This window comes from Carassius auratus, unplaced genomic scaffold (assembly GCF_003368295.1).
Source record: "Carassius auratus strain Wakin unplaced genomic scaffold, ASM336829v1 scaf_tig00014591, whole genome shotgun sequence".
NCBI classification, from domain to species: Eukaryota; Metazoa; Chordata; class Actinopteri; order Cypriniformes; family Cyprinidae; genus Carassius; species Carassius auratus.
The window spans coordinates 191,753-216,113 of NW_020524511.1; the positions used below are offsets into that span (position 1 = coordinate 191,753).

At 38.9% G+C, this 24,361-nt stretch overlaps 1 protein-coding gene across 1 annotated transcript in view; it reads left to right on the forward strand.

Annotated features, from left to right (window-relative positions):
• The window catches only part of LOC113074427 (P2Y purinoceptor 14-like), a 38,838-nt gene extending 15,237 nt beyond the window's left edge, over positions 1-23,601 (forward strand). The window contains exon 2 of the mRNA XM_026247274.1: positions 23,001-23,601. Within this exon, the coding sequence (XP_026103059.1) occupies positions 23,001-23,601 (601 nt within the window). The remainder of the gene's footprint in view (positions 1-23,000) is intronic.
• Positions 23,602-24,361: the final 760 nt, after the last annotated feature.

Sequence of the window (24,361 nt, forward strand, 5' to 3'; positions counted from 1 at the left end):
TATCTAAACAGATCGATAACTTCAAGATTTCAAAATCAGATAGCATGCTGATAATGTAGTAGCACTGTAAGATTACATTTGTTTGAATACATTATTGCGAAAGCGATTGAGTGTGAATCTGTTTAAATCATGCTTTAACCCGAAAATAATCAGTAAAAGAAACAGACAAACTCTTAACATCCCGCTCGACTCTTGCAGTCATTGTAACCTTCTGATCAAGCTATAGCTAAATATGTTTAACATGAATATGTTTAACATTCTTGCTGAATATGCAGTTATATTATGGGCTGTTGGCATGAATTGTATTAGTGATGAAGCGCTATTGAAGCAAGTGAAAACCACGACGCTCATATTCAAGTGTTTGTGCAAAAATTATTAATGCGCATTAATGACAGGGAGGCACCGCCTCATCACTTAAATTTTTTCCTGATAATGAATTTATATAAAAAATATATCTACAGAAAGCTTGAATTTTTTTCTTTTTAAACTAAAACAAATTGTGTAATCTGTGAATGTTGCATTTCTCTCGTCGGAGAGAGCCAGTACTGTGAATTTCATCCTGCAGGAAACATTTGGTTATTAATAAATAATTAAAATGTCTAATTTTTCACAATTATTAGGCTGCTTCTGCGTGTGCTTTGTTGCAAACTTAATGCATGTGCTTGAGTGTGGAATATATTAAGATTTGATTATGTAAATTTAATATAAACCTCTGATTAGTTAAATATATAACAAACAAACGACTAGAACTAGAAAAGTCTTACGTGGGGGCAGACCATTTGTCAAAACTACAGTCCTTTATCAACCAGTTCAGCAAGTGAAAGCCTCATAAGACACTGTCCATATGAAAGAGCAATTCACACCTTTATTTCGACCCCCAAAAGTAATGCATAACTACCCCCAAAAACCCAACCTCCTCCAGCTGAACTGAATTCACTCTGTTTTTTGGCTCTAATAGTTCCAAAGCTACAAGTCATTGGAGTCTCATGTGCAGTTCACAAATGGATGGGTTCAGGAGCTGCAGATTATAGAACCGTCAAACAGTATATAGTAATACAGTAATCTGGACAAAGGTAAGCTGCGCTCTACCTAGCTGCTGGTTTAGTAACTGTTAGTGCTAACAACCATTCACACATGGCCTTTTAACTATGTGTTTCAAAAATGTAGTTAGTAGCTGTCAACCCTTCCGTTTTTTTTCCGCGGTTCTCACGTATTTGAGCTCTTTTCCCGCTGTCTTCACGTTTAAGTATTTTTCTGTAAAATATCCCATTAGCCCCTCCATCAGATGTGTCAAGTCTCTGTGCTGTTGTCCTGCTACTACTCCTTGCCCTTCCAGCGAACAGATGTTTTCAAAGCACCGTTTTGCTTACTTGAAAACAACCTTAGCGTGATATTGGGCTTTTTAAGATAGTGTGGTTGTTGTGAGAGCACGATTTCATAGTCATGTCAGACCTAGCTTCACAAATCGCTTAACATTAGTTAATGCAGCAGTTTTGTTGTACGGATTTCTGCTGTCAGCAGAGGGATAGCAACAGAAAGATGAATGTTGAAATTTCCCGTATTTTGGATGAGTAACCCAGGAAATTTTCTTGATTTAAATGAATATTAAGATGTTATGGTCTCCGTGGTCGCGCCTCCAAGCAGGAAAGCGTTGGAAAGTTAATCCATCCTCATTTTATTTTCCACATGGCTATTATATGTTGCGCTATTACACCCCACAATACAGCAACGGTTTACCATGGTTGAAATAGATTTTTCATTAATCAAATTAAGACACACGGATGAGAGGGAGTACGTCAAAACACTGCGCAGTAGTCCAAGTAGCAGTAAAGGAGGCCATCAACACGGCGGCCATGCCAAGTAATGATGTCACGACGCCCAAGCCCTATTTGAGGAAGGCTTTAAGACCAAGCAGAGTCCTCTGTTCCTGCCTGACAGCGCGTGGGACTAAATCAGATTGAGGCAAATACAACTTATTCATCACAAGCCCAACATTTAGCAAGGAAAACATTCATTCTAATGGAAGGAAGATGTATTTAATTGAGCTAATGCTGATAAATAGAGAGAGAGAGAAAGAGAGAGACTAGTCTAGGGCTATTCTTAAACTTGGAGCTCATTATATTGAAGTACAAATCCAAACACCAGAAACACTAAGCATTTTATGAATAATGAAATGTTATGAAAAGTATGCATTTTATTTATTCACATGCTGTATGGTTGAAATAATATTTTAGTTCACAAATTTGAGTTCCGTTGTTAAAAAAAAAAACGCTTTATTGGCTAATGTTTCATAAACCTTCAGTTGTTATGCTCTAAAATCAATGCCAATAGTAATTTCACAGTATTTTCACCTCCTAAATCACTAACCTTTAAAGTCACAATTCTATAATGGTCAAAATTACTCAGGCCAATGTAATTTTTTATGACATTATTTTATTATTATTATTATTATTTTTTTTTTGAATAATTGTAGCCTACAGGTACAAATAGGTAAAGCAAAACAAATATTCGGATCGTCCCTTATTTTATCCCATATTTTCTTAAATAATAAACACGTATTTTCTACAAGAATAAACATGATAACATGTTATTAATTAATAAAAATTATTTAAGCAATTAAACTTGAATTTAAATACTTTTAAATTAACTTTAAATTCTCAAGGAGTTTATAAGTAAAAAATGGTAAAATGTCACAGTACATGTTAAATAGCCTAAATGAACTTGTGTTAACAATATAATTAGAACTAACAATATAATTCAATTTTTTAAATGAACAATTTCTGTATAAAATGGGACAGCAACCTTTATATCAAACATTTTTAAATCATCCACAGCTGAGCATTGCAGGAAGCGGATCTTGAAGTGTATGTGATGAACGAAGTCATTTTCAGATGCAATGAAAAAAAAATAAAAAAAAACTTGAATAGCCTAGATTAGGCCCAGGTAATTACTGTTAACCCAGAGTAACCAATTTTAACGGATTAATCGCCTATTTTTATTTGATGGATGTTTTCTTGATTTTTTTTTGTAAACACGCTAAAAAATAAATTGTGTTTGTAAGATGAACAAAATATATGTTTCATTTTAACGGATTAATCACCTATTTTTGTTTGCTGAATGTTTTTTTTAAACACGCTAAAAATTTAAAGAGCTAGTAAGATGAAAATTCTAAGCTTCCTATCACTGTTTATAAGTCCTGTACAATAGGTTTAAAATCCATCCAAGGTTAAAAAACATTGTCATTTTGTCAAAATATCATTTTCAAAATTACCTCAATTCTCAGAGATCCCCAAACGGTTTGCGCGAAGCTGTTCAAAAGATTCAGTTTCCTTAAACCCCACCTTTCGGTAGCATACTGTGTTCTGATTGGTCAACTGACATAGTTTTGATTGGTTGTTCCGCACACAACTTCATGTTAAACAATGCTATTACCATCTTTTTGGGGTGAATTATGTCTTATTCCTCTCATCGCGAAGCAAACAGTAAAATAAAAAACTTGAACAGTCTCGCTGCTTTTTCTTCAGTGTGGGTCTATTCAAGACGCGCGCTTCAGTTTGAATCTGAATAGCGCGTTCAGCGTGGGGGCGTGGTCACATTAGATATGAAGGGAGACGTGAAAAACGGACATTGCGTTGTTTTCATATGGATTGTTTTATCACAGAATATTTTCGGCAGCACTTGTTTAGTTTTAAAGTAGACATGTCAAGCTTTCTATAGATATCTCTCTCATGTCTCTTCATTGAGTATTCACGGAGTTACACGTCATTTTAATGAAGATCATCAGCACAGACAAAGGCTGCAGACAGCACACATACTGATAACACGCTTGGGAGAAAACAAACACATAACTATAAAATGATACTTACAGGTAGTGATTCGGAGATGCTTGTTGGTCCAAATAAAGTTGGTAATGAACCCTCTTTTATGGCCTAATGCTTTGAAAATCCCGCCTTGTACTCACCGAGATTAGAAAAGCAGTCATCAGTGAAATGTTGTGAACAGAACAAAAGGCATTTGTTGTACTGCTCTAGTATTGTGGTAAAAATGAATTTTAGCCATTGGTTTTTCTAATCTTCATTCTTTGGCAGTGAAAATAAAACAAACTTGCCTTTACAATTAAAAACACACTGTCTCCTCGACATGATGCTATCACACCAACCAGAGCATCTGTGTGGGGGGTGGGGCAGGTCAGAGTTCCGTTTCTCCCAAGACGGTAGGCAGAGATTATTATGCAAAGTGTTCGTAGTGACGTACATAAGCTGTGTCCAAATTCAGGGTCTACATCCTTCGGCGGACTCATTTGAAGGATGTTACGTCACAGTGCCACGACGAAGGCTGTCCAAATTCGTAGGATCCTTCAAATGCGGCCCACAAATGCGTCCTTCTTTTCCCAGAGTTGGAAGGATAGGTGTGGTGGATCCTTTCGCGTCCTACCTATCCCATAATTCTTTTCGGCAGGACGAAGCGAGCGGTAGCGGAGTGTGGGAGGAGTATTATTTTCGATGTTTTTTAAAAACTGGCTTTTCAAAAATATATATTTTCAGTGGTTTTCTAGTTAGGCATTTTGTTTTAGCGTTAAGCATTTTTTTTTACATTTGTACGTGTATATGTAAAAAAAAAAATAATTACTTTCGTAAACTAGCTTCTTCCTTACTGCCTGTGTGAATATAACCTTACACACAGCTTATTTGTTAGTGATTGAAGCTGTTTTTAACGCTCCGGGGAGAGAACGATGAGCTCTTCGTCCTCGTCTTGCTTAGCAGCTGTCACGGTTGCTAGGCGACAGGATATGAGCAACGGGTAAGGGAGGGAACTGAAAGAAGGGTAGGCTGTCCAAATTCACAAACACCGACTTCCGGTTTTTGCAGTCGTCGGAGGACCCATCCTCCTTCAACCGGGTAGGAAGGATCCTAAGGAGGATGCAGACCCTGAATTTGGACACAGCTATAGAGATGGGCAAAAGATTTGAAATCTATAATGACTCGTTTCAGCGATTCAGAGTCGACTCCTTACTTTAGAAGCCAAAAACTTTATAAATCGTGTACTTTTTGGTTTAATTACTTTGCACATTGTTTACACTGATGGACAGCTACATCATACACTGTAATACAGGTAATTTTGATTTCCCATCTGTGTGGCTCTTTAATCAGAGTTTGTGAGAGGAAAAAATATAAGTCAGGTATAAGTTGCATTATATTACATTTATAAAATAATAACGGCTGGCCTAATAATGTTACAATCTACCAACAGGATATTTTTAGTTTCCTTCACTTTACAACAAATCCTTTAAATTTAACAAATTTATCAGAACAAAACAAGAATTAAAAAAATATAATTCTAATGGATAAATATAATTGCAGTATATAATAATATAGGCTTAGTTATAAAAAAGCAAAAAAAAATATAATATTTTAAAGCTAAGCATAAGGTATGGTTGGGCTTTCTCGTTCTGGAGAAATTCAAACGTGCATATTTGTGATGTTGCCCATTTGAAGCTTCACTACACTGTAAAAAATGTACTGTAGAATTTACAGGATTTTACTGGCAAAAAATTTGCCAATAAAATCCTGTAAAAATGATGTTAATTGCTGTAAAATGGATTACAGGACATTACTGCAAAGCAAATTACAGTTAATTGCTGTATGCGAAATACAGTAATTTGTAGTATTTTTACAAATTTAACTTGTAGTTTTTTTTACAGCAATATTTTGTAAATTCACTAAAGCTATAGTATTTACCTGGCAAAAAAAAAGTTGTCAATAAAGTCCTGTAAATATATTTTACAGCATTATTTTGTAATTTCATTAAATTACAGTATTTAACTGGCAACAAAAGTTGCCAATAAAATCATGTAAATACCCTTAAATACAATATGATGTTGTAATACTTTAACAATGAAACTGCTTTAAAGAATAATTTTAACAGTAAACTATAAAATACTGATATAAATGCGTTATCATGAGCTCTATCTTAATACATTAACAAATTAATAAAAAGTAAATGATGTTGCAAATAAGTATTTCTTAAAACTGGCAGAAAGACATTGCAAGAGTCAAGAGTCAAGAGGCATTTATTTGTCATTTGCATAATTAACACTGGGGAAAACTGGGCATTGAAATGCTTGTGACGAGGCTCAGACACAGTGACAATAACAAGACATAAGACATAGACGTACATGGAGAGCACTGAGATTGAGTGACTACAGTACCCTTAGATAGAAAGACACAGACAGAGCAGTATATACAAATAAGTGGAAGTAAAAGGTACGATAAAGGTAATCAGTGTTTAGAATTTAAAGAGTACATAAGAAGTCCTGAGGTAGTATTATGATTACTGAGGTAGAACGGTGTCTAAAATGTCTTTGTAGTGTGACATAGAGCTACATGTAGGAAAATTAAAGTGGCAGCGCAGAAGCAATAAATAAACTTAAGAGCAGCACACATTAAGATGTATTCCTCAGTAGAGCAATGTCCAAAAGTCATTGTAGAGTGTCACAGAGAAACATTAAGGAGTATTTAAAAAAAGTGGCAGTGCAAGGCAAGTACAATGCAGTAAACATAAGAGCAGCATGTATTCCGGTTTTTAGATGGAGGAAAGCTAATTGTTTAGTAGTCTTATGGCTTGAAGATAGAAGCTGTTCTTCAGTCTGGTTGTCCGTGAACGGATGGATCGGAAATGTCTGCCAGATGGCAGTGTGGCAAACAGGTGATGAGCGGGATGAGTGCGGTCCTTGATGATGCTGCAAGCCTTTCTCAAGCAGCGAGTCTGATGTCCTGTAAGGCTGGGAGTTTATGTCCAATGATGAGCTCTGCTGTTTTCACCACTCGCTGAAGAGCTTTGCGGTCCAAGGAAGAGCAGTTGCCGTACCATACAGTGATGCAGCTGGTCAGAATGCTCTCTATAGTGCAGCGGTAGAAGTTTGACATGATGTTAGAGGAGATGCCAAACCTCTTCAGTCTCCGCAGGAAGTAGAGATGCTGATGGGCTGTTCTCACTATGGTCTCTGAGTGAAGGCTCCAGGAAAAATCATCAGAGATGTTAATGCCAAGGAACTTGTAGCTCTTAACTGTCTCTACTATCTCTCCATTGATGTGAATGGGAACGTGACCCTCTCTATGACTTCCTGTAGTCCACAATCATCTCCTTGGTCTTGCTGACGTTTAGAGAGAGATTGTTATCAGCACAGCATGTTGTGAGTGCATTAACCTCTGTAGGATGTCTCATCGCCATTAGTGATGAGTCCTAAGATAGTTGTATCGTCAACAAATTTGATGATAGTGTTAGAGCTATGCTTAGCAGAGCAGTCATAAATGAACACGGAGTACAAGAGAGGACTGAGTACACAACCCTGTGGGGCACCAGTGCTGAGTATAAGTGAAGAGGATGTGTGATTGCCAATTCTGACCACCTGGGATTTGCTGGTCAGGACCCAGTTACATAAGTGACTGTTAAGACCCAGATTTTTCAGTTTTGCTATAGGTTTGGAAGGGATGATGGTGTTAAATGCAGAGCTGTAATCAACAAACAGCATCCGCACATAGGTATCTCTTCCCTCCAATTGCTCCTGGGCAGAGTGTATGGCCATTGCAATGGCGTCATCAGTGGATCTGTTTGACCGGTAAGCAAATTGTAATGGGTCCAAGGTGTCAGGCAGAGAGGAGCAGATGTGGGATTTGACTAGTCGTTCAAAGCACTTCATGATGTCGCGCTACAGGGCGGTAGTCGTTCAGGCAGGAGACGGTTGTTTTCTTGGGAACAGGGATGATGGTGGTTTGCTTGAAGCATGTGGGGATCACTGTATGTCTCAAGGAGAGGTTGAAGATGTTGGTGAAGACATCTGCTAATTGGACAGCACAGTCCCTCACGACATGTCCGTGTATGCCATCTGGACCTGGAGCTTTGCGGCCGTTGACTCTCTTGAAGGCCTTACTCACTTCGTGTGTGGTTAGAACCAAGGGGCATGTGTCAGTGTCAGCAGGTATTTTCACAGCAGGAAATGTATTGTCTGCCTCAAAACGAGCATAGAATGTATTGAGCTCATCTGGTAAGGAGGCAGACAAAGACACACCACTGCTTTTCCTTCCTTTGTAGTCTGTGATGTAGCGTAGACTGCTCCACATGCGTTGGGGGTCAGAGCCATGATATTCTGATTCCAATCTGTCCTTAAAGTGTCTTTTGGCTGTTTTTATTGATTTTTGAAGGTCATACCTGGACTTCTTATAGGCAGTTGAATCACCAGAGTTGAAGGCAGCAGTCCGTGCTCTTAATTTGGCCCGCACCTCACCGTTGACCCATGGTTTCTTGTTTGGAAATGATTTAACGTTAGTGGATGGAACAACATCCTCTGTGCATTTGTTAATGTTGCCTATCACAGAGTCTGTGTATTCCTGTATGTTGTCTCCAGCTGCATCTTGAAACATCTGCCAGTCTGTGGAATCAAAGCAGTCCTGCAGTGTGGAGATGGCCTCTTCACTCCATTTGTAGACTGTTTTTGAAACAGTTTTTTCCTGTTTGAGGCATTGTCTGTACACTGTAAAAAAAAATTGCCGTTAAATAACAGTAATTTTCTGGCAGCAGGGGCGCCAGTAAAGTACTGTTAATTTACAGCTCTTAACCATTAATTTACCACTCTTATTTTTTAACAGTATTTTACCGTAAATTCTACCATAGAAATTAACTCCACTCCCACTGCTTCAAACAGTTCGAGTTTTTAAAACTAGCATTCCTACGATGTTAGTACTATGAACTTATTTCATTTGAGTCCACTGAGAAGGAATATTTCTTAATATAACGATGCAAACACTTGATGTGCAGTAATAAAGTAACTAAATACATGACTTTTACTCAAATCACTGCAGCTCATTGTCAGCTATAGCACACATGTATATGCTGAAGTACTTAACGCAGAGATCATCACTGTATCAGCGAATCCACATTTACTGCCTTTACATAAAGCAGCAGAAAATCAGAAATTGTGGCTCATCATTGACTGAAGCAAAGGCTCTACTCTCCAGCACAATGGTGAACAACAAAACTACATTAAACTAAACGATTTCTCTTGTGCAAACACACATTAATACAGTCAAGTTCAGTATTTACTCTCATTATCAGTGTATGACTTTGCCTAGTTTTTTTTTCTATGGATGTTCACAAATATTTTAGTTAAATTAACTTTTTTTTCATTTGGTAAATCTGACGTTTACATTTTACAGTATATTACTGTTTTTCCTTGACTTAACGGCAACAAACTGTAGAAAAACACTTTTTTTGCTGGCAACCATTAATTTACGGCAAGAAACAGTTGAAAAAACAGTTTTTTACTGGCAGCAGGGGTGCCAGTAAATAACTGTTTTTCTACAGTTTGTTTCCTGTAAATTAATTACAGTTTATTACTGTTAAATTATGTTTCATGCTGTTTTTTCTTCATCTTAAATCTTTAACCCTTTAAACCCCACAAGAAAATCCTCAGTTTTAAATGAACACTTATAATGTGTGCACACTACAGAGTGTTAGAGTAACACTGAATCAGTGAAGTTAATGAGATAATTCGGTGATTAATTGATGATTGAGCATTAGTATAAACACCTGCAGAATCACTGAAGGAAAGAGAAACACAAGATCTACAAATGACTTCAGCCACAGGCTTAGATGAAATCAACTGAATAAAAGAATACATCAAATCTCTCAAGATCTGATTAAACAACTATTAAAACAGCTTCACCAGATTCACATTACTAACCAGACTGACTTTATTTCTGTCAGATGTCTACAGAAGAACTTATGGAGAGTTAAATAGGTTTAGGTGTTTTTTTCACTACCATGATGGAGATCAGTGTTTACTTTAGTTGGGCTCTTGAACATGACTTTTCAACAACTAAGGTTTTTTTTTTTTTTTTTTTGCATGCTGTAACAATCCGTCTTTGGAACTTGTTATAGCAAAACAAAAGTACACAGAAGAAAAAAAAAATCTGATATTGTTGTTTATATATTGACAAGAACAAATACTATTATTTCTGATCTAATCCCGTGTCTCTTCTCTTATTGAATATTGATACTACAGCATAAGAAGGAACACTTCTGAGCCATAAGTTATAGAAGACTGTTAAGAAAATTTCACTCATAATAATAAAAAAAAAAAACCTTTGCTGAAATTTAGACAGAAACATCAAGAATCAGCGTATGAATCACAACAATGGTGACAATCCACAAAATAAATGAACAGATCAGTTCTGAACATCACAACACATGCTACTAAAACTTAAAACAAATGCAAAATTATAAGCACATAAGAATTCAAGAAAATAAGTAAACAATTCAGGGGCATAATTTATTCATGCCCCAATGCATGCTGGGAGTCATGGATGAGTTTTATCCTGTGCTGGTACCCAGCATGCATTGCATCATAAACCTTTTGATTGTCACCATTGTTGAGATTCATATGCTGATTGTTGATGTCTCTCTTTCAGTGTTGTGAGGACTGCTGCCCAAAATATTTAAAGCTCAAAATTTCATTAAATCCATATCCAGATAATCACATTACCGTTCAATCTTATAAAATTGTAGAAACAAACAAAAGAAAAGTGTTATTCACTCATATATTTCAACACCAAATTATTAATTGACTATTATAGCAACAAGCCAGTCTAGTAGATCATGCTTGACAGAAACCGTCATAGTCACTTGACCATGAAGTTTAATATTGCTCTAACAGATGTATCATAAAGATACAAATATAGCAATGAAACAAAAGTTGAAGTACAAAAGTCAAGGGTCAGGAGCCCAACTAAAGCAAACACTGATCTCCAAAATGGTGACGTCAGACGAAACAGTAACATTATCATCTAAATCTCTGTAATTCTCAATAAGATTTTTTGATCTCTGATCTCTGATCTGATAGAAATAAAGTCAGTCTGGTTAGTAATGAGTGAAGTTGATAAAGCTGTTTGTTGATTGTTTAAATCTTCAGTTGATTTCATCTAAAGCTGTGGCTGAAGTCAGTTGTATTTCTTGTGTTTGTCTTGTTTCTTTTTTCTTCAGTGATTCTACTCGTTAACAGCAGCTGTTGATCATTGTCTGAATTCACTAATTAGTTTTCATTCTCTCTGTTAGGTGGACTATATTAGTAAACTCATGTAGGGAATAGTGAATGAGGGTGTAGGGTGTGATTTGAAACACAGCCGCTGAGTGTCGACTTTGAACGTTGTTAATTTACGATATATAGCAGCAGGCTACCTTCTCTAAAACGATGAATATTACCCAGAATGCACTGTTTTACTGAAAAACAGTATGTTACTGTCGAAATTTGGCCGTTTTTTTACAGCGATTTTTAACAGTGTAGGCTGGTAACAGAAATACGCTAATGTGGTCACCTTTGCCAAATGTTGGTCGGGGGAGGGGTTTGTAACTTTCCTATAGTGTTGAATAGCAGTGATCTAATGTCTGATCACCTCGAGTGGGGAAACTTATGTGTTGGTAGAATTTGGGAAGAACTTTCCTCATATTCACGCTGTTAAAATCCCCAACAACGGTAAAAGCAGAGTCAGGATGAGCAATTTCCAATCCATTTATGGTGCTGTACAGTTCGTCCAATGCTTTAGTTTTGTCCACATGAGGCGGGATGTAAACAACTATGAAAATGACTGAATTAAACTCCCGTGGGAGGGTAGAAGGGGCGCACTTTAACGGAGAGCAGTTCAATACATAGCCTGTTCTGTGTCAGCAAAATTAACACCCAAAAAGGCATATATTTTAGAATAAACAAACTATTATAAATTATATAATTACTAGGGCCGGGATTTTAATGTGTTAATTGATATTAATTAATTACACAAAAAATAACGCGTTAACTAAGATTAATTTATTACAGAAAAAAAATCCCGCATTTTTAATAACTTATTTTTGCACTGCGGAATGTTCTCACTGGATGAGTTTCCGCGGACCGATTATACTGGAGCACCAACTAGCGTTCGCAAATCACCGCAGCTCATCGAGTCTCAAGTATCACCTCAACGCAAAACATATAGCAGCTAGCGTGGACTTTACACTTTATGTTGAACTATGTATTATTTTGTTGGTGCAACAGTTTTTGTTGAACTCTTTATCGTTTTGGCCAAGGTTATTGAGAGTTGGCCTTAGTATGTTATGGCCTCTGAAGCAACAGAGAGATGTTTTCTAATAGTCAGTGTCTCCAATGTTCTGAATGTAATTGACAGCATTGTGTTTTACTTAAAAAAAAAAAAAAATTTACGGAAGGTTCCAGCACCTATAAGCTTCCTGAATTTCTGAAATGTACTATTTCTAAATTGTTTCTAAATATGCTATTGCTACACTTCATGGCAAAAATTGCACTGGTCTGCTAGACTTGGTTGAACAAAAATAAACAATATTTTGTTGCTTAAGCTTATGTATTCAGTCATTATTCAATGTATACTATAAATCCATGTGAAAAAAAATTACTTCTCACTGTTCTCAGGTCAAATATTTATATGCGATTAAAATGCGATTAATTAATTACAAAGCCTCTAATTAATTAGATTAATTTTTTTAATCGAGTCCCGGCACTAATAATTACTAATTATAAATTGTAATATTACATTGTAGAACTGTACCACCAATCAAATTAAATAATTAACAGTGCAAAATTACAACTGTGTAATGACATGAGATTTGAAAATACAATTAATAAATGTTGGAAAATTACAATGCTACTTATTAAACCTGAAACTAATCCGCCATTAGGTGGCAGTAAATAACTTAATGAGTGAATCAACTGAGTCTGTGATGGGTATTGAAGAGAGAGGACTCAAATGCGAGGGCAAAATGACAGTCTTTAATCAAACAAAGGAAAGCCACAGGAAAATCCAACTAAGGAGTACAAAGATGAGAACCAAGGAAGACCCGAAGGCTGGATTTAACTAACACAGGAGACCTCTGTGGCTGGAACGACCAGAAGGCTGGCGAGGTGGAGGCTTGACCGGGCTCAGGGGAGAACCGGGGATCGGAGCTCGCAGAGCGGCGCGTCGCGGCGTAGAACAGCAGGTAAGGTTCTGTGGGGTGCAATGGGTGAGCACAGAGATGTACAGGTAAGGATAGCAGAAAACTAACTTCACCCCGGCTAGACAGGACAGGACAGGACAAGACAAGACCAATTGCTAACGTGGACGCCAAAACGGCAGGATGAGAACCAGGTGGAGGGGAAATTATCTTAATGAGAAGTGAAGACAGCTGTGACACAGAAGCGACGAGCGAGGGAGACAGGAGGGGATAAACCAGCAGGGGGAGACAGAGAGAGAAAAAGAGAGATATAGAGACAGGATCATGACAAGACCATGACAGTACCCTCTCCTCAAAGAGCGCCTCCAGGCGCTCCAGCGGGGAAATGCTGGCGAGACCGGAGGAAATCATCAATGAGCGAGGGGTCCAGGATATCCTTAGGGGAGACCCAACTCCTCTCCTCAGGACCATACCCCTCCCAATCGACTAAATATTGGTGTCCACGACCCCGACGCCGCCTATCTATGATCCTGCGGACGGTGTAGACCGGGGAGTCTTCGATACGAACGGCAGAGAAGGACGTGGGAGGGGGGGAGCGAGAGGCCGGTTTAATGCAGGAGACGTGAAACACCGGGTGAACACGACGAAGATTCTGCGGCAACCGGAGTTTGACGGCGACAGGGTTAGCGATCTTGATAATGCGGAACGGCCCGATGAAGCGGGGAGCCAGTTTACGGGAGTCAGACTGGAGGGGTAAATTAGATGTAGAAAGCCAAACTTTCTGACCCGCGACATAGCGAGGACTCTTGACACGCGATCTATTAGCAGCCACGCACATGCGTCTCTTAGAACGACAAAGTGCGGATCTCACTCTCTTCCAGGTTCGCTTACAGCGACTGATAAAGGTCTGAATGGACGGGCAGTGAGAATCGGTCTCTTGGGATGAAAATAAGGGCGGTTGATAGCCGAGGCAACACTGAAAGGGAGAGATACCAGAGGCCGAGGAAGGGAGGGAATTATGAGCATACTCAGCCCAGGAAAGCTGTTCGGCCCAAGACGAGGGATTGCGAAAGGCTAGACTGCGGAGCATGCGGACAACAATCTGATTGGCTTGCTCGGCCTGGCCATTAGTCTGTGGGTGAAAACCCGAGGAAAGGCTAGCAGTGGCACCTATGAGACGGCAAAATTCTTTCCAGAACTGCGAGGCAAATTGCGGACCCCTATCGGACACGACGTCGGTGGGTAACCCGTGATACTTAAACACATTATCAATCATAATCTGGGCCGTCTCCTTAGCAGAGGGCAGTTTGGTAAGAGGAATGAAGTGCGCCGATTTTGAGAAGCGGTCGACTACCGTCAGGATGACAGTCTTACCGGCTGAGGGCGGCAGACCGGTGATAAGGTCGAGAGCTATATGGGACCACGGGCGAGAGGGAACAGGTAGCGGTCGGAGGAGACCAGCAGGCGGAGAGTTGCCTGCCTTGGTGTGGGCACAAACAGAACAGGCAGCGATAAAACGGCGCGCATCACGTTCTAAAGAGGGCCACCAGAAACGCTGGCGGATAAATGCGATAGTACCTCGAGCACCGGGATGAACTGCTAGTTTAGAGGAATGGGCCCATTGAAGAACTGCTAATCGTGTGGGAACCGGGACAAAGAGGCTGCCCCTAGGGCAGTTACGGGGAGTAGCGACGTGAGAGAGAGTGCGCTTAACCTGTCTCTCGATTCCCCAGATCGTAGCCCCCACCATCCGACCGGGGGGAATAATCTCCTCTCGGGGGGTGCGGCCGATCGAGGGATCGAAAAGTCGAGACAACGCGTCAGGTTTACCGTTCTTAGAGCCAGGGCGGTATGAAATGACAAAATCAAAACGCGTAAAGAAAAGGGCCCAGCGAGCCTGACGCGAGTTCAATCTCTTGGCGGAGCGAATGTATTCTAAATTGCGATGATCCGTCAAAACAATAAAAGGAACAGTGGAACCCTCTAACCACTGCCGCCACTCACCCAAAGCCAGGCGGATGGCGAGGAGCTCACGATTCCCGACATCATAATTACGTTCAGCGGGGGAGAGGCGGTGGGAGAAGTACGCGCAAGGGTGTATCTTATTATCCGACGCTGAGCGCTGGGAAAGAACGGCTCCCACCCCTACCTCAGAGGCGTCGACCTCAACGATAAACTGTCTTGAGCTATCTGGAGTGCAGAGGATGGGTGCGGACGTAAAAAGTGTCTTAAGCCGGTCAAACGCCTCCTGCGCAGAACCGGACCAACAGAAACGAGACTTCACCGAAGTGAGGGCGGTGAGTGGCGCGGCCACCTGACTGAAGTTGCGTATAAAGCGGCGATAAAAATTAGCAAAACCGAGAAAGCGCTGTAGCGAGACACGAGACTCAGGGACGGGCCAATCGAGCACGGCCTGGACCTTGGTAGGGTCCATACTGATCCCCTCTGCTGAGATAACGGAGCCTAAAAACGTTATAGACGAAGCATGAAAGGAGCACTTCTCTGCCTTAACAAAGAGTCGATTCTCAAGCAAACGTTGGAGAACGCGGCGAACGTGCTGCACGTGAACGTGCTGCACGCGGTTCTGAGTGGGAGGGGTTGACTCGAGGCGGCGAGAGGAGACTCTTCTCTAGGCGATGAGCACGACGGCGCTGATCAAACCGTCTCTCCACCCGGATGGCCAGGTCGATAAGGTCGTCGAGCCGGGCGGGGATCTCACGGACGAGGACCTCGTCCCGCACCTCTGGAGACAAGCCTTCCAGGAAGCGAGCAGTCAGTGCGGGTTGGTTCCACCCACAGGTGGTAGCGAGGGTCCGGAACTCAACGGAGAAATCCGGCACGGATCGTCTTCCCTGCCGGAGTGTGGAAAGCCGACGGGAAGCCTCCTCTCCGTAGGCGGAGCGGTCGAAGACCCGGATCATCTCCTCCTTGAAGCGCTCAAAGCTTGAGATGCACTCTGCCCCAGTCTCCCAGTTGGCCGTTCCCCATTCGCGAGCCCGCCCGTGGAGGAGTGAAAGAACGAAAGCCACCTTGGCCCTCTCCTTAGCATATGTGACGGGCTGAAGCGAGAACACCACCTCGCACTGAGTAAGGAAAGCGCGGCACTGGGTTGGCTCACCCGAATAGGCCGGAGGATTGTTTATCCGAGGCTCCGTCTGACCAGGAGGACAATACGAGGCGGAAGGCTGGAGGCGGAGGTTGTGGACCTGGCTGGACAGCTCGGACATCTGGGCGGCCAAAGAACCGACGGCGTGTCGGGTAGCGGAGATGTCCTCCTCATGCTTCCCGAGGAGGACGCCCTGGTGCTCAACGGCGGTCTGGAACGGGCTGCCACTCGCTGAGTCCATCATATGGTCAGATTGTTCTGTGATGGGTATTGAAGAGAGAGGACTCAAATGCGAGGGCAAAATGACAGTCTTTAATCAAACAAAGGAAAGCCACAGGAAAATCCAACTAAGGAGTACAAAGATGAGAACCAAGGAAGACCCGAAGGCTGGATTTAACTAACACAGGAGACCTCTGTGGCTGGAACGACCAGAAGGATGGCGAGGTGGAGGCTTGACCGGGCTCAGGGGAGAACCGGGGATCGGAGCTCGCAGAGCGGCGCGGTCGCGGCGTAGAACAGCAGGTAAGGTTCTGTGGGGTGCAATGGGTGAGCACAGAGATGTACAGGTAATGATAGCAGAAAACTAACTTCACCCCGGCTAGACAGGACAGGACAGGACAAGACAAGACAAGACCAATTGCTAACGTGGACGCCAAAGGCAACGGCTTCATTCGGAAGTAACAATCTGACAAAGAGACACGGGAACGAGAGGGTAGAAGTAGCCCAAATAACGAGGCAGGATGAGAACCAGGTGGAGGGGAAATTATCTTAATGAGAAGTGAAGACAGCTGTGACACAGAAGCGACGAGCGAGGGAGACAGGAGGGGATAGACCAGCAGGGGGAGACAGAGAGAGAAAAAGAGAGATATAGAGACAGGATCATGACAAGACCATGACAGAGTCATTCATGGAACCTTTCCGTTCAAAAAGATGAATCATTTAGCTAAAGTTTGGAGAGTTTTGATTTGAGAATGAGCAAAATAGTTTTGCTTTGGTCTTTGTTTGGAACTATATTCGTTGGTGAAATACAGCAACAGTTAATATTGTGTCTAAAAAGGTAAGTAACTTGTTAACTAATTGTTTATTGAACTATGTATTTGCAATCGTGATACTCAGCAGAACAGCTCACTTCTGATGCTTCTTATATCATATGTTATAAATAAACTCAACAGTTGAACATTTACCTCATGTATTTTCTGTGAGTTTATGTGTGCCGTTAAGCTTGTTTTGATGTTGAATGAAACGTTAAAATAATAAGAATCAGTCTTGCGTTTCGCTGCTTCCTCAGTCTTTTTTTTCTGTGTGTTTTTTTTTTTTTTAATCAGGCTAACTTGTCCAGTTGGGCATATAAAGATGTCTTTCACTTATTATAGTAAGGCATCGAGTCAATATGGGACAGTTGAACACATATAAATGAATGAAATTTCAAATTTTGTTGTTCGTCATTTGTTTTTCGATAGATAGTAGTTTCTATGACAATCGTTCGCAATCGCATTGGGCTTTATTTTTTTTTAAGATAGGTAAACACTACTTTTAAATGCTCTCAATAAGAACATTTTACTTCCAAAAATCGAACATTTGGGGTAACTATTCTATGATAGCAATTCCCAGTTTACTGCACAGAAGTTACCAAGGCCACTAAATGTCAGGATAGGAGGCTATTGTGACATGAAATCGCTTATACATTAACTCAAATAAATATAAAAAGGATATATTTCTCAAGTATAATTAAGTGAACTTACCAGGAATTATGAATAAAGCCTCTTATCTTCAATCGTTCTCGAGCTGCTCCAGTCGGCTGGGTTTCTGATTTAAATGATGCGTGCGCAATCCCATAATGCCACACTACAGTAAGTTAGTGTAAAAAGCAGGAACTACAGTGACAACAGCTGCTTCTTGTAAATGAATTACAGCTGATGTGGAAATATACTGTTAACAACTGTAAAACCTTATTTGACCCATAATGGATTGCGAATTACAGCTGCATCTTGTAAAATGTTTATACAGTAAAATTCTGTACAATTTTGCTGTAGAAACTACAGCAATTTTTTACAGTGTATTATTTATGATGTAAATAGGCTGTGTAGTTCACGCATGTTTCAGTATAGATGGAAAATAATCATAATTAACAATATGTCAAAGTGCTAACGCTGAACGACTGCTGTTTCCAGTGAATATGTGCGCAAGGCAACAGTGCGATCAAACAGCTGAAACAAATAATACTTAATTTTTGGTCACACATAAGGCATAATTCAAAAATGCTAAGTGTTGGTAGTTTGGAAAAAATAAAGCATAATAACAGAGTTAAGACTAATTATTGCTAAATGATGGACCGTTCCCATTTCGCTCTGCATATGGAACCTGAAGATTTTTTTTTAAACCAAGAATGAACCGAAATGAAAATGAAATGAAAACATTTAGCATATATATATGTATACACACATAGGCCTTATATTTATCTACTGTTTAATAAAAATAGCATGCATACGATCCTTTGTGTAAAGGTCTTCTTTTAATTTTTGTTTAGTAGACTGTAGCCTAAGACTATCCTACAGTTTGAAATTATAAAAAAAAACTATTATAAAATAACAATGTTATATCATATTATATGTTGTTTTACTTCCTTCTTTTATCTCATTTTACAATTACATTCATTTCGTAATCCGTCCCTTTGCGCCACCTGGTGGTAGTTTTGCAAATGATTTTAACACGCTACTGAATTACAGCGGCGGTACACATGGCGATAAAGCCCAATTAGGCTGTCCACCATCTGTATCTGAAAAGCTCTTCTCCACCTTGAACTTCAATATGTCAAAGTACAGGTCCAGACTTACTGATAAGCATCTTCAAGCCATACTGAGGGTTTCAAGTGTTTTCTCCCTCAAGCCAAATGTGTCTCAGCTGTGTGAGAGGAAGCGAGGAGTAGGCAAGAGAAACCTAAGTTCCGAAGAACCGTTCATGTTCATGAAAAAAAAAAACGTTCAGAAAGGAATGTTCAAATTCAGAGGAACAGTTCATGTTTCGAAGGAACATTAATGTTGAAGTACTGTTAATAATAAAGACTGAGATGATTGGATCAGTTGTGCTCCTTTTTTGTGGAATACTTGATGCGGCCCAGCCTGACCCAGACTCTACCTCCAGCGGCCCCCAGGTAAATTGAGTTTGAGACCCCTGACATAATCATGACATACTCATAGATCGATTACAAAACTATACAGGTATTCAAGGGCAGGCACTAAGATGGTTTAGATCCTACCTGTCCGATCACTAACATTTTGTTTATTTAAATGGGGAGTCATCTCATTTATCACCAGTAAAATATGGAGCGCCACAAGGATCCGTCCTAGGTCCCCTTATATTTTCAATATAAATGTTGCCCTTGTTAATATTATTAGAAAATACGTAATTAGCTTACACTACTGATGATACTCAGCTATATATCTCAACGATTCAGATACCAGATTCAACTTCTAAATTATCTAAACTAACAGAGTGTGTTACAAATGTAAAAGATTGGATGACCAATATTTTTTTCTTATTAAACTTGGATAAGAAAGAGATTAATTATTGGACCAAAAAAACAGTACACAGAATTTTGTAGATTACAATTTGCAACTAGACGGATGTACGGTTACTTCCTCTACAGTCAAAAATCTGGTTGTCATATTAGAAAGCAACTTGTCTTTTGAAAATCATATTTTTCATGTTGCAATAACTGCATTCTTCCATCTTAAAAACATTTCCAAGCTACGAAACATGTTATCTGTTTCTGATGCAGAAAAGCTAGTTCATGCATTCATGACCTCTAGACTGGACTATTGTAATGCTCTTATAAGTGGTTGTCCTGCTTCTGTAATAAACAAGCTACAGGTAGTCCAAAACGCAGCAGCTAGAGTCCTTACCAGGTCAAGATAATATGATCATATAATCCCAATTTTACAGTCTCTGCACTGGCTACCTATTAAGTTCCGTATCAGTTACAAATTATCATTACTTACCTATAAGGCTATAAATGGTTTAGCTCCTGCATACCTAACTAGCCTTCTACCATGTTACAATCCATCACACTCCCTAAGGTCACAAAACACTGGATTTTGGTAGTTCCTAGCATAGCAAAGTCCACTAAAGGGGGTTGAGCTTTTTTTACATTTGGCTCCCAAACTCTGGAATAGCCTTCCTGATAATGGTCGGGGTTCAGACACACTCTCTGTGTTTAAATCTAGAAAAACGCATCTCTTTAGCCAAGCATTCGAATAATGTATCTCTTAAATTGTGAGTGTAGTTTCATCTGATCAAATGCGCATTCTTATTTTTTAGCTTGGGTTAAACTAATTAATTTTACTTTGTTGGAAAAGCAGCTATGCTAATGATGTCCCTATTTGTTTCAATGTTTTGCCACTGGATTTACATGGTAACTAGGATTTACACAAGCTCCAGTCTGGATCCAGAACACCTGAGAAGAGATGATGCTGACCCGCAGAGGACCCCAGATGATGCTAACCCTGAATTAACAAACAGAACTAACAAATATTGCTACAAGTGTGACTGCATCATATAATAATTGCTGTTAATAATGTTCATAGCCTGGCTGACTACGTCTTGTATTAATTTTTCTGAAAAATCCTGTCACATGTGCACAAACTAACATTCACCCATAATAAGCTACTACTAAACATTGTAGAAACGTAATTTTCTGTAAAGTTGCTTTGTAATGATTTGTATTGTAAAAAGCGCTATACAAATAAACTTGATTTGAATTGAATTTAATAATTTAGATGAAACAAAATAAAATTAATGAAACAGTTTGCACAATTTTTAAGGCATATTCCTCTGAAATAAGTTATAATAACTAATATACTATAATGCCCTATACAGTAGTCATCATTTGAAATGGATCATAAACTTTCTTCAAAGTTCTCCTAAAACTAATATGACGAGTCCTATCTAATCCTGCTCAGCAAGTTTCATACCCTCATAAGACACTGTCCATAAGAAAGATCAAGAGATTCACACATTTATATCAACCTCCAAAAGCTATACAGAACTACCCCCAACCCCCTCCAGCTGAACTGAATTCTCTCTTTTTTTGGATTTAAGAAATGGTGCTGCCATGAAAAATGCCTGCACTCACAGCAGCCTTACTCTTTTTATTCATTATTTTCTCGCAGCCCATATTATTATTTTCACATGACCATAATAATAACAAATTATCAATTGAAAATTAATCATTATTTTACAAAAATTATTGTTATTTTCTACAAGAATAAACATGATAACATTATTAATTTGTATAAATAATTTAAGCAATTAAAACCTTTTTTTAACTTGAATTTCAATACTATTTAACTGACTTTAAAATCTCAAGAATTTTATAAGTTAAAAAGGGTAAAATGTCACAGTGAATGACTGCATAGGCTAAATGAACTTGTGTTAAGAATATAATTAGAACTAACAATATAATTAGATTTTTTTATTTTTTATGAACAATTAATGTATAAAATGGGACATCAACCTTTATATCAAACATTTTTAAATCATGCACAGCATGAGCAACTGAGCAACGCAGGAGACGGATCTGCACCAGAGCGCATGAAGTGAATGTGCAGCACAGTCATTTTCAGATGGACAGAATAAATAAACTGACACTTTTTCTTTAAATATTGAACCAGCCAGGCCAATGTTTCGGACTTCTCCAGAAGGTCTAGGTGGCTAGTCCATCCGTGGCTGTCAGTCCAGAAATGGGAAAACAAACTGGCATTTCTTATTTGAAAGTTTAACTCAGACATTTTCTTGTAAATTAAAAAGTAATGCATTACTTTACTAGTTACACAACTCACGTTACTTGTAATACGTTACCCCCAACCCTGTTTATAACATGAACTTAAGTATAACTCCATCCATGTCCATTGCATCTGTTAACATTAGTTAATGAACTATGAACCAACATTAATGGTCATTGTATAATTAATATTTAATATCAATTCTGTTTAAAAAGTATGGTTCAGATTTTTGACATCTTAATTTTCATTGAAGGGATAGTTCACCTAAAAATGTAAATTCTGTAATTCTAGTAAGGACATTGGTAAAATAGTCCATGTGACATCAGTGGTTCAACCATACCAAGTTCAACTGAGAGTACCATGATGCATGTGTGTGGTGCTGCTGATGAACAACATCACGCATGCACTGCGTCTTGTTTACGAGCAAAGGAATGCATATGTATGTGTCATGGTACTCTTGATAATGGAAGAAGATAGTGATGTGGGGGAGAAGAATTGATAAATAAGAAAGTATTCTCATAGCATCATAAAATTAAATTTGAACCGTTGATGTCACATGGACTATTTTACCAATGTACTTACTACATTTCTAAGTCTAGTTATGTTTGAGTTACTTTGCTGTCTATAGAAGGTCAGAAAGCTCTCATGCAGCTTTTATTGGATGAATAGAACAATTTAAAATAAATAAAAAATATCTTAATTTGAGTCCCGAAGATGAACAAAGGTCTTACGGGTTTGGAACGACATAAGGGTGAGTAATTCACGATAGAATTTTCTTTTTTGTGTGAACTATCCATTTAAGTGTCAATTTGCCTGTTCCGGTTGATAAATCAGTTATTGGCTGTTGTGGACCAGCCTAGTTATCGGAATCCACCTCCAGTTGAAAGATGGTAGGCTCAAACCCAAAAGGGGTTTGATCCATGAAAGCATTATGACTGATCCAAGTTCTCCTCAAATACATACCTATGACACTCCAGGGGGACAGTCCCTCTATTAATATTGAAAAAAGTATGTAAATTATACAGTTTGTGCATGATTGTATGTATATATATATATATATATATATATATATATATATATATATATACACACACATAATTTATTTCTTTACTTTTTTTCAGGTACCTAAAGATTGTCCGGCCAATGGAGACTCATGCTCTGCAGATGATTCATACTGCCCGGTACATTTCTGTGGCAACTTGGCTGTGCTTGTTAGCCTTGTCTTCCATCTACTTAATCCTTTTTCTACAGAACTTCCAGGGTCAAATTCCTGATGCGTTTACTTGTGAATCCAGCCAATATTTACCACTCAGTGTGACCTACAAAAGTATCCACTGTATGACCTTTGTGAGCTTCATTTTTGTCCTGGTATCTCTGCTTCTGCTGTACTGGAAGACTCATCAAAAGCTCAGAGAAGTTCAGTTCTCTTCACAGGTCAGTTTCAGAAGCGAAACATTCAAAACGTCTAAACACAACATGCTAGTGCTGGTGGTCATTTTCTGTGTGTGCTTTGTTCCCTATCAACTGGTGAAACTGCCATACATATTTATCAAACCCCTGCTGCATGATTGTACATCAGTCCATACATACTACATCTTGAAGGAGATCACCATCCTACTCACAGCACTAAATGCCTCTTTGGATCCACTTATTTACTTTTTCTTTTGCAAGACCTTCAGATCCCAGTTTAATTTTAGAGGTCGTCAACCTGTTAATGAATAAGGATTGGATGGTTTTTGTATTATTGTGACTTTGTTGTATTATTTGTGATGTGATCTTTGTTGTTTTACAATTGTCAGAGTATGAGTACCTTTGACAAAACAAACTAGGTGTAAATGAGTGAATTTGCAAACAAGTTCTTGTTGCACTCATTTTCTGAGTAATTCTGTCAAATCAACCAAAAAAAAAAAAAAAAAATGAATCACTATATGATGCACTATATTTTTTATTATACATACTTTTATTGTACAATAATTTCTGACCAATATTTTGGTTTCAAACATTGAAAATTGTATTGGTCTCAAATTACCAGTAAATTCTGTGACATCATTAATCAGACAGCTGCTCCTCCCGGTGTTGTGTTTGTAAACATGGATGGTTACACTGTTACTGTTATCATAACCTATAAGGAACATAGATAAAATGCTCATAAATGACTTTAAAAAGCTTTATGCCTTGTTTTACTGACCCTTCTCTTATGAAAAATAACCATGGTTTTATTATAGTAAAACTGTAGTAACCCATGGTTTTTTGGCGTGTTGACTACCATTTGTATAACCACAGATTTACTTCAAATACCATGGTTAAACTATGGTTAATTTAGCAAAACCATGGTTAATTTGTGATTACCATGGTTTAACTATAGTAACCATGTATTTTTGGTTTTATTTGTAGTAAAACCATGGTTAATTTTCATAAGATTTGGCATGTGTTTTTATACAATAGAACGTACAGGGTTTTAAACCTATGAACTTGAAGTATA